Consider the following 12391-nt stretch of genomic DNA (forward strand, 5'->3'; position numbering starts at 1 on the left):
TTCTATATCATTGCATGAATATCCGCTAAACAACCTATGTACAGTAGATTGCAGACGTTGCTCATAGATGCAATCTATGGGGATAAAGAAGGGGGCTGCTTCCTGACCGGTTCTCTATGTCTATGGGCACATGACAATGGAGGCTCATCTTTACATGGCTCCTGAAAAGATCCTGTACTAGACAAATTTACTGATTTGGGCAGTTATTAAATCTCATTTTAGCCTGTACTATCTGGCCACTTTAGTTTGTCTTCTGCAATTTATTTATAATGCCGAAAAAGACGAATTGTAAGAAACCACAATTGATTCATTACAGGTTCTTTTTATTGCAAATATTTCATCTAATCCTCTTTCAACATAAATTTGCTTCTATTCAAGTGATTCCATAAAAGGCACATTAACAACCCCCCACTTTCCTCTAGAGGGGCAATAAAGGTCACAAGATAGCACAGGAAGGCAAGGTTTAGTGCTAAATATTTCTATGCCAGTGTGAAGACTACAGTCACATGTTTGTTCTCTTATTTCCTAACAATAGCTTATATGTCAGGTGTTAAAACCCTCGTACAGTATGATCACTCTGCAAGACATTTCTTGGTAAGGCACTAGGCTAATACCGGCCATACACTGACAATCTAGGGGATCGGACAGGTTTGAAAACAAGCTATGAACGATCATCAGTCAGTACCATACGATAATTGTGCTGTGAATGGACAACTTAAGAAAGAGCATTAATAGGATAATGTTTTATCTGGGGCGTTACAGCTAAATTATAGGTCAAACCAAGTTTCCCTGGTAGGTAGAACAGTTTTCTGATCAAACAAGTGATAAGTGACACCGTATCAGGAGATGCTAAATCTGTGTGGAAATCACCCCAGCAAACGCCCCTCTTAGTAGCTTCAGTGCCTATAACCAATAGAAGACTCATTTCTATGCGTGACTCTCTGATTCAGAGAAAGAGCAATGTACTAGAACTGTAAAGTTATAAAGCCTAGTACTACCTGCTTTCATACTCGGGAGAAATTGGAAAACACTGAACGAGGTCACCCTAAATTGTTAGTAGATTAGATTTCGAAATAAAGTTTTAGTTTCTCTGCCATGCGAGTTTTGAAGGTGTATCTAGAAACCTGTACAGTTAATACTTTGATTTTTGGGGGCAGTTCCAAAGACTGAGAAATGGGTGTATGCCTGAAAACGCAATGTATGCAGTACAGGTACAGCAGCACAAGGCTCTGCTTCCAGGTGTGGCTTTATATACAAGATGATGTAATATATTAAAATACATTTTACGCCATCAAATATTCTCCTGCTATCACAATAGTGGTTATTAACAGCGGGACAGATATACAGGGGAAAGGGGGAGCCCCATGTTTTTCTGCTATGTCCCTCATACAAAGCATCCCGTATGCTTCCTCCTACAGTCATTCTATGTGGAAGCGTCTGCCGCCAAGCACTAGAGAGAGGGAGTGCTATACGATGCCTTTCAGGTGTGATAGACATCCTCTCCTTGCAGCACATAGCATTGCGGCACCTTGGATGTGGTCTGACCTCGCCAAATGGAAGGAATAGCTATGATGTTAAAAGGCTCTTAAGTATGATACAATGAAGTTATCTTCTGTGCACTAATTCCCCATCGCTATCAATGCAAACGACTTCATCAGAGGCCTAAGTCAAAGTAACAGATATTAGAAACAATTCCTGCTTGTAACATTTCTTTTTCATTTTACAGTGCAATCAATATGTTCTTTAAGACAATACTTCTGAAGAACTGAAATCTTATTATAACACATGTAACTGAACTATGATGACATCAAAGCGCAGCAATTAATACAGAACACTATAACAATATTAATAATATTAAGGTAACATACAGTAATATAAATTACAATTGCTTTGGTTATTTTTACCTTCATAATTGACATAACATTGAATGCTTTTTTTATCTGTTTATGTTCCTGGCAATGAATTTCCCTGCTATTTTTATATCCTGCCTTTTGTAGTCAATGGAACACGGTCAAGTTACTGGCATCTCTTTGTAACACAACCGTCATGGCTAGATGATAACTGGGTCACCCGCTGAGAGGGAGAATAGTCAGAACACTGTAAGAAGTGGTCAGATACAAGGACCTATAAGGGCTGTTACTAGGATGGCAGGGAGGGAGGTTGAAGGAGTGCAGAGGAGATTATGGATTATGTTAGCAGACATGGAGAGTGGTAGAGAAGGAGGTTTTGTAGGTAATGGGAGCAGATTGTAGTCACAAGAGTGTTGGTAGTACAACAGTAATTGGGACCTATGCAACAAAGCTGTTTTACATTAATGTGTGTGTGAGCAGCTCAAACGGGTACTGTGACTAGTGCTAGGTCTGTGTGTAATGGAAGGTGTTTGGTTGCCAAGTGTATTGTGACTGGGCATATGTTGCTAGGGCACCCACTGGCATCAGATTCTGCTGTCTTTACAGTGTTGCAGTATATAGACTCCCAATTAATGTTGTGTATACATGGTGCTACTATAGCATCAGATACCAGTGGTATAGTATTGTTGAGCTGCAGGAACACTAAAATCAAGAATGTAACCCATGGAAACTTCCACTGTCACCAGGTCCTCTGATATTAATATTATGTGTACAGCCCATCAGGTTGGGGGCAAAAATTAGGCTGAAAATACCACTAGCAACATTCCACCAGCAAACATTGATGGAACAATTTCTCTCTTTAATGTATGTACTTTATAAAATGTGTTTAGAATTCATATTTTTTGGTTATTTTAAAATAGTGTATTATAAGGTGTAAATTTACTAAAGTGAGTTTTTAGAAGTGGAGATGTTGCCCATAGCAACCAATCAGATTCTACTTAACATTTAACTAGTAACCTTCTAGAAGATAATAGCTAGAATCTGGTTGCTATGGGCAACATCTCCACTTCTAAAAAACTCACTTTAGTAAATTTACCCCTAAGTGTCAGTTGATCAGTGTACTCATTACATTGCTTGCCTTAGGCTGTAACAGAATAGCCAAACCGATTTCAGAAGGCAGTGGATCTCCTTTACGGAGTATACTGGATGTGTGCAGGAAAATGACTTGGTTTTGCCTGTGACTAGATGGTCATTACAGCGGATTTCAAGGTGCACACCTACTCTACACTCCCAGGGTATGCCTCAACATAATAGCTCTGTGGGGAGGTGGAAGAAGGTATGTGTGCCTAATATATTTGTTTTACTTTATCACTGAGTGGGAGATGTATTATTATTATTATTCATTGCATTTTTCATGCGAAAATTATCACTTTTTATTGTGCACTTTTAACCTGAATGTAACAAAGTGAAATCAGATTTGAAAAATGTATTTTCCTGCGATAAGTAGAAAAGTTGAAAAATGGCCTCAACATGAGAGCAGAAAAATATCTATGGTAAAGCTGATTATAATTGAATAAACATTAAGTATTTTTTAACTATTTCAAAGCTATTATACTGTAAAATAAATTATGTTCATGGTACATAATTATTTTACAGCACCAACTGGGGACAATAATAAACAATCTAATAATGGAGTGACTTATGGGTCAAACTAAAACTTTAGGTGGTTATTTGGGAAAAATATTTTTCATTCATTTCATTCATGCACCTGGATGTGGCAAACAATAAATTAAAGATATCAAGTGATAGTGGTAAAATAAATAGTAAAGTAACTAGTGGGTCAGGTGAAGGTAGCCTGTGGAACTATCCCAACATGCCCTGCCACAGGTTTATATTCCCTAACAGCAAACCTGGCAAGGCATGCTGGGACATGTAGTTTCACAGCAGCTGAAGTGGCAGAGGTTGCCTACCCCTGTAGTGGGTAGTGAAGTAACTAGTGAGCACAGTGTCTACTTTAGTTAATATGAGAGCATATGGGTGTAAAGCTAGGGATTTTTATATCAGATATTTTGATAAGTACAGAAAATCTATTCAATCCTCTGTTGCCACCAAGATACGCTCCCTGGAGAGGAGGAACAACATGGAGGTTCAGGGGAGGGATGAGAAAAGATGCCTTTCCCCTTTTTATGCAATTCTGCCTAACTTGCCATCAAAGATGGCAGACATGAAAGCAATTTAATTGGAAAATGAAAATCCTTTTCTGTGCTTGACACACTAGAGAAATATCACTTTGCGGGGGAGGAACATTGATGTTTGGCAATATTTTACAGTTTGAACATTTTCGTGGCATATATGTAATACATTTTCACAAAATTTTTAAATAGCCTTGATGCATCAGCCCCTGAAAATTAGGAATTATTACAGAGAGGATTGGGTTCATAATAGAGCTTGGAAAAAAAAAAGTGGAGGAGGGGGGAAGCCCATGGTACTGGAAACAATTGAGAATGATAATTAAACCGATGCTTCTGCTTTAAGTAAACCTGTGTGATTTACAATATAAACCTATACTAAATAACCCACAATAAAGCAGTACTAAGAACAAAATGTAAAAGTCAGACAGAAAATCATATAGTTTTTTTTTTTTTATTTAATAAAGTTTTAAATGCAACAAATAAAGTTAAATATAAACATATAAACCAATGTAAATGGATAGGAGCACTTGATGTAATGAAGCATAAATCAGTGACCTATAAATGATTTTAAGCTGCAATAAAGCTCATCAAATAGTAAAAGTTGTTATTGATCCTCATGACTATCAAAGGTATCGTTGATAAAGTTGCGAGGCCGTGATGAAACTACACATCCATCTTTACTGGTCAGGTGCTCCTTTGTGTATATTATGAGGAAACATTTAACTTCTCAGACATAACACGGGTGGTTGCTGAGACCATATTACCGCACTCACGGAATTACAGGCATTTGAGACTGCACTCAAAATCACAGACATGGGAGGCCGGGAAAACCATATTGCAGCACTCACGGAATTAGCCGCATACGAGACTGTACTTCACATCTCAGACACAGGCATGGGCGGCCAGCAAGACCACATTGTGATACTCTCTGAATCAGACATCCGTGACATTCATCGTGCCACCAAATACCTTACCGCTGGGGTACATCCTTTGAGACGGAAGGACTCCGATAAGGTGAACTTTCCTTTCTAGCCCCAGAGTTCCCAATCACTATTGGATGTCTTTTTCTGGATTTCTAAGATTGTTGCCTTTTTCACTAGAGCAGTGGTTCCCAAACTTTTCTGAATAACTGCACCCTAGAGTATCAGTATTGTTTTCATGGCATCCCTAAGCCAAAAGTTTGTTAATGAAAAATTCAGAAAAAAATCTAGTAAAGTGAAGTAAATTATGATTAGCTGTCACCTTTAGGTTTAGTTATGTGGTGGTGGACAGGTTTGTGCTTTTGTTGTCCACATATTTACATTACATTGATCATAAAAATTAGATTTGGTGCTGGACCACAAACCTGAGGCACCCCTGTAAGTGTCCCGAGGCACCCCAGGGTGCCACGGTGCACAGTTTGGGAACCACTGCACTAGAGCAATAAATCTACAGCCGTTAACACTTTTACTATTTGATGTGCTTTATTGCAGTGTAAAATCACTTATGATTTTCCTTGGAACTATGACTTTTACATTATGTTGTAGCGCCTGGTTTATTGTGGGTATTCCGTAATAGAGCCCCATTTATCACTTTTAAAGCTTTTTTAAAAAGTATTTATACACTGAAGTGCTAAAAGTCATGGGATAGATGCCTATGATCGTGTAGGACCCCCTCTAGCCTGGCGAAGTGCAGCAATTTGACCGGACGTCGAATCCAAAAGTATGTAGTGAGCACTGCTCCCCCTACTGGACATTCCTGCATAACTTCACTTCTATGACTGTTTTTCATTACACTTCCGATGTAAGTCATTGCCACCATAGAAGTTTTAGGTAAAAAAAAATCTCAGAAGGCGCACTGTGTGAAAGTGTATATGTCACATCAAAATCTAACCTATCACTTTACAACTTCTTTCATTTAATTAAGGATCCAATTCGAGACATGATATATTGTAAGTTGATATTTAAATGAGCTTTGAGAGACATTTATGCATAGACCACTGTAAGGAGAACAGTACAATGACAGAGAATTCCTATTTACCCTGACTACTCTCTTATCCATGACATTTAAATAGGATCCAGCAAATTTTATTTTGGGAAAAAATGGAAAAGTGTAGAACGTAAGCTCTCACAAGCAGGGCCATTTTACCTCATGTGTTTCTCCTTCCCTTACTTATATTTTAATTTACAACAGCGCCTAACCCTTGGTTGCTGACACCATGCTGCTTATTTAAGTGTTATGCTGCAATGTTTATAAATCATGTATTTGTCCTGTATTGTTTGTACTGTTAATAACTATTTCTTGTGTGCACATTTGTTTATGTACTATGTAAGGCGCTGTGGAACTCTTGTGGCGCCATATAAATAAAGGATAATAATAATAATAATTTTAATTGAATGGGAAGTTCAATGGTAGGCAGAACTATGAATTAAGTTTTTATTGTTGCTGGTGTGCAGAGTCCTAAAACAGACTGCATCCCTAACAATTAGAGTGCAAGGTCTACGGACGGTGACTTCCAAAACCTAGCTATGGGCAACTTCTCCGCTGGTCCACTTCTCCACACTTTCCACTGCATGATAAATAGACCCCTAAATCACTGATGTCAAATATGTAAATTACCGAATGCATCTCATGCTATTGCAGTGGGAAACCGGGAAAGGCAGAACCAGAATCACATATTGGTTTCTGTAAATTAGGAAAAGCAGAGGTTATGATAAAAACTATAGTTAAGTTAGTCAACTGATGAAATCCAGCATATTTTTACTATAGTCCAACTACTTAGAATGCAAGTTTGTGATGGTACTTGGTGTCCTGGAAGGCGTAACATGGCACGTGAGTGTGCCATGTGACCCCAGCATCATCGGGGGGAGGTTGTGTCTTCTTTCTCCATATTATGTAAGAGGAAAAGCTCGGGATTGATGGTCAGCCCAAGGTTACACTAAAACGGAGCAAAAGAAGAAATAAGATAAACAACATAAATAATAAAAGTAACATTATATTACACCTCAGCACAACTTTCACAAACCAGCTGCCATAGTAATGATATTCATCAAAAGTGTAACTCCAATACTGTAATACCAGAAGGTGGTACACGTCTAGTGATACCCCTGGTGTTCATATAAGAGAAAAGGTGAACATATTGTATGTAATGTGCAGTATATAGTGTACAGTATGTAGTGTACTTAACGTGCACAGTGTGCAGCATGATCTATATGTATTGTGCAGTTTATGTAGCATGCAGTATATCTAGTGTACAGTAAATGTAACATGCAATGGGCCTGAATTGGATGTATCTCCTTTCACAGCCGCAAATACTGGTTTAGCATACTGCGCAGATGCAGAAGCACGTTTATGCATTTTTGTGTATCTCTGGCCAATTGTAATGGGTCTTAGCCGGATCTTGCTTTGCGTGCAATGGGCGACAACTGGGTGGTGACTTGTGATTGTATTAAACTGTTCCAGCTTCTGGGAGTGTGGCTATATTTCTGTGCAATTCTGAGAAGAAGAGAAACCTGTCTATGACAGATCTCTAGCACCCAGCATGGGTGAGGTGCAAGTGCCGATGCCAGTGAAGACGGGTGCTGCTGTGGGTAGGTGCAAGTGCTGATACCAGTGAAGACGGGTGCTGCTGTGGGTAGGTGTAAGTGCTGATACCAGTGAAGACGGGTGCTGCTGTGGGTTTTGCAGCTTCCCACTTGAAGCCCTACAGAAATTTGTATTAGCATAAGGTAGTAAATCTGGCTTCCAAGGCTTCCCGCACATACAGCCACTTTGTGTCAGAATCCGGCCCAATGTATGTAGCATGCAGTCTATGTAGCGTATCCTATATGCAGTTTATATTTTTATTGGTGAGCACTAAATCCTACTCCCACAGTTGCAGCCTTTAAAATATTGTTATACTAACACTGATATAAATATCTATTGATAATCACCAATTTTTGCTTATATGTTAGAATGGAGGGAAAAATGCAGCTAATTACTGCTGTGGTGCCTGCTAGGTGTAGTAGTCCTTAGGCTGTCATCCTGGTTTGGATCATTAGACGTTTTATTCCAGGAAAGCCAAAAGTTTGTCTTATATATATTCTTACTGCCACTATGCTATTCATGTATGTTCAGGTGAGTAAGAGGATAAGAGCTGTTTTCCATTGTGTTAGCCTGAACTGTAACTCTTAATTTATTCTGCTGTATGGATCTGTCAAAATACGTGCTTGTATTAACGTTTATTAAACATTCTTTCACTAGTGTTACAGATATATGTAATGGGAATGGGACCTATTGGTGCCAATGACCCCAAACCCAATAACATTTGCACTTGCGGTATGGAGCGTTTGAGCCACATCCTGGTTTTTCTACACTACCCTTACTTATGGATTGACATCGAAAGCCAATGGTTGGCAGCCATCGATGTTTTGGCTCCATGGAAATGTTAATTCGTCCATTCGATGCATGCACCCTTATGGGTGCCTAACCTTCCCCCCCCCCCATGGGTGCCTAATAAACCTAACCTTCCCCTACCCCCCCCCCACACCCTAAACCTAACATTCCCGATGGGCTGCCTACCTCTAACCCCCCTTCTCCTAGCCTAGCCCTAAGTCCTGCGGGGGTCCCTAAACCTAACTCCTCCCCCATATCCCCGGGCTAAATGCATACCGTCCCCAGCATCGGTATTTCGATGCCTATGTTAAATCCCTTGCCAGGATTACGCTGTGGAGATTGAGATGGCCACCGGTCTCATAACTACATCGCAAAGAGCGCTGTGATTTAATAACCAAAGAATCCTGCTGTATTTCTTTATACTTTATTCCGTAATTGGAACCAGTTCGGTGATTTTGATGTTGACACATCTTAGTAAACACTAGATTGGAGTGTATATGCCTAAATGGGATGTACACAAATGTTCCACAATGTCGACAGTTATGTCAACATTGTGAAAATGTTGACAAGCCACATGTTGACATTCTACAGGTGAAATGTTGAGATTGTCAGAATGTTGGCATTAGGGATAGACTGGGGGGGGGGGTACGGTTAGGCTACAGTGGGGGAGGCTGTCGCAGTCACGAGTCCTTGGACCCCGGAAGATGACAATGCGGCTGTTATATGACAATGTACAATTTTTGTGCTAATTCAAGTTTATTGTGTACTGTACGCATTTGGTCAAACACTAATTGCAGACTTTACTAAGGAGGGTAATTGTTGCTGTTGACAATATTGACATTTATATGTTAGAATGTCGACATCTCGTCCCTAGTCACCGATCACCCACTAGGGATGATATGTCGACATTCTAACATATTTACATGTCTTCACTGTCTACATGACAAATGTCAATATTGTCAACCGCGACAATTACCCTCCTTAATAAAGTCTGCAATCAGTGTTTGTCCAAATACGTACACCTTTATAAACTTGAATTAGCACAAAGAATGTACATTGTTATATAAGCAGAGATATGATAGCGAATGGGACCTCTTAGCACTAACCATACCAGCCAACTATGTATATATATTTCTTGGTTTGTCTACATACGCAACTTATTTAAGTTTTTCTTGAAAACGTGTAGCTGCTAAGCCACATCATAAAGGGATTCTCTTTGTGCTGATAAATTGATATAATAAGCCTATTTGTGAGCAGGAAGTATATTTTTCTGAGCTAATCACAGACAGGAGGCATAATCCTTACTGTCACTGCACTCACACAGATTTTATATATACGTATATCAGCATCTGTGTGCATTATTTAACCCATATACTACCTATAATGGCCCAGAAGATGTGAATATATTAATAGAAGCACATATATTTATTCCTGAATAACACATTCCTTTCTTAACGGATCCTAATCCAACAATAAACATTCATTGTGAGCACCATTGTATACTCAAGTTTATGAAGGTGCATTTCGACAAATACTAAAGGTGCATACACACACACAATGATTTTTTGAACGGTTAACGATATCGTTTAGTGTTCAATCGTTGTAAAAATTGTTCACTTTCTGAGTTAAAACGATGAAGGATTATCGTTAATGCGCGTTCACGTTTGTAGTTCAGTCAGACTGACCAATTGAACGATTTTCATTAAGGGAATATGCAAAAATCGTTTGTAGTTCAAAAAAATCGTTCATTACACTTTAAAAAAATCTGACAGATAATGTGACAGAAAATCGTTGGTAACAAAATCGTTGTGTGTGTATGCAGCTTAAGGGGTATATTGTGAGAGTTTTAGACCTGGAGATGTTGCCTATAGCAACCAATCAGATTCTACTTAACATTTAATTAGCACCTTCTAGAAGATGATGGCTAGAAACTGATTGGTTGCTATGGGCAACCTCTCCACTTATAAAACGCTCAATTTAGTAAATTTACCCCTAACTGTGCACTTAATTAAGAGACACAAACACACATATACACATCCATCCCACAACTGGTTCCAGTTAAGGAATAAAGCAAATAAATACACAGCAGGAATCTTTTTGGTTTTATATCACATATTTTTCTTAGACACAAATAACTTGTCTCAAGAAATGTCAATTTTTGTTTTAAAATTATTTTTTGTCTAAGATCTATTATATAAACAATAAAAGTTATGTTTTAATATTTGTGCACCGCCCCAAGACAACTTTTTTTCTTTCTCCTTTATGTGAATACCAAATAACCATCCATGGTTATGCTGCGATGGCTTCACACCATCACTAGGCATGTTGGATGGCGGCATCACCACCACTATTCGATGGCCATCTTGCGATGATATTCCCTACCTTTACTTACATTTCCCACAAGTAAATGGGCTCAATAAAGGGTCCCCCGTTGGCCTTCTACTCCAGCCACAAGTGCAAGTGTCATGTTACTAACAAATTATGCACTTCTACCTTTCATACGTCATACCTATAGAGTTCAATGCAAGGCCAGTGGCAACTAGCCAATAGAGCAGGGGTGGGCAATAAATGGCCCTTCAGCTGCTATTGAACTACACATCCCAGCATGCCCTGTAACAGTTTTGCTATCGGCATGCTGGAATATGTAGTTTAAAAGCAGCTGGAGGGCTTCTTATTGCCCACCCCTACTATAGAGCATAGCACACAGAACATATACTTTTCTGCCACGTAGATGTTTAGCCATGTCTACCATAAATAGAATAAAATCTAAGATGGTTTACTGTATTGATCTCTTATGTGTCAGCTGTATTATTGCTAAACAACCATTTTTGGGTCATAAAGCCACTGAGACAACGAAACATTCTCAACACTGCCACCTATTGATGTGTCCAGCACTAGCGGATGTAACCTGCACAGAAATAGAATACAGGTTGAGTCTCCCATATCCAAAATGCTTGGGATCGGGGGTATTTTGGATATCGGAATATTCCGTATTTTGGCATATTTGCATACCATAATGAAACATCTTGAGAACGGGCCCCAAATTTAAACACAGAATGCATTAATGTTTCATTTACATCTTATACACACAGCCTGCAGGTAATATTATACAATATTTTCAATAATTACGTGGCTCAAACAAAGTTTGTGTACATACATGAATTTCATTTATGTTTCATTGACACCTTATACACACAGCCTGAAGGTAAAGTTATACAATAAGTTTAAAAATGTTGTGCCTGAAACAAAGTTTGTGTACACTGAACCATCAAAAAGCAAAGGTTTCACAATCTCAGTCATGCTAAAAATATTCCGTATTTGGATATGGGAGACTCAACCTGTATAGCTAGCTGTACAACACATGGTGCTGTATGTAAACATATGACAAAGCTTTGGTGAAATTCTCAATTAAAGTTATATGATGTTTGCTAACTCCATAAAATAGTACATAATAATAATGACTCCTCTATACACAAATCAAGGACCACACAGTTCCTATTCGCCACAGAGAAATGCTGCATGTGTGTACTTACATAATCATCCTCCACTACTGGCACAGAAAGCTTGTAAAACAGTAAGTACATCAGATATTTAGGGGTAGCAAACATATTTACTGATTATCATGCATACTGTATAGAGCTTTCTACAGCACTGTTAACTCCAAGTTAGTTTTTCTGACGGATAAGAAATAAAAGCGATATTCATTTTACAGAAGCCTCCTCTTCCCCTAATGCAGACATCGGCAAATCTGCCCAATCGTTTAAATGGGGCAATCATTTAAAAGGCAAAACCACCCTCAGATGTTAATGCACTTTTTTCTTTCATATTAGTAACAGCTTTTGCTTGTGTAAGCATTGAATTAATTTATACAGTAAAAAAATTGATTTCCTAAAAGGCCAGCGAAGCAGAGTTTAATGGCTGCAAAGTGCCTCAGACACACTTGGATGGAGGCACTCTGCACCTGGTAACTTCGCTAATTTTACCTTGCACGCCATA

General features: G+C 38.8%; 1 protein-coding gene across 5 annotated transcripts in view; it reads right to left on the reverse strand.

The window, feature by feature from the left end:
• Positions 1–306: 306 nt before the first annotated feature.
• The window catches only part of SLC11A2 (solute carrier family 11 member 2), a 124558-nt gene continuing 112473 nt past the window's right edge, over positions 307–12391 (reverse strand). For 4 of the 5 annotated variants that reach the window (XM_088465934.1, XM_088465933.1, XM_088465936.1 and 1 more), the window contains one exon: positions 307–6959. In XM_088465934.1, coding sequence (XP_088322060.1) covers positions 6879–6959 — 81 coding nt within the window. In that variant the 3' untranslated portion in view covers positions 307–6878. Of the gene's footprint in view, positions 6960–11928; positions 11959–12391 lie in introns of all 5 variants that reach the window. The other variant, XM_088465937.1, reaches the window with a different exon arrangement.

This window comes from Taudactylus pleione, unplaced genomic scaffold (genome assembly GCF_031769625.1).
Source record: "Taudactylus pleione unplaced genomic scaffold, aTauple2 ptg000065l, whole genome shotgun sequence".
Lineage (NCBI taxonomy): Eukaryota > Metazoa > Chordata > Amphibia > Anura > Myobatrachidae > Taudactylus > Taudactylus pleione.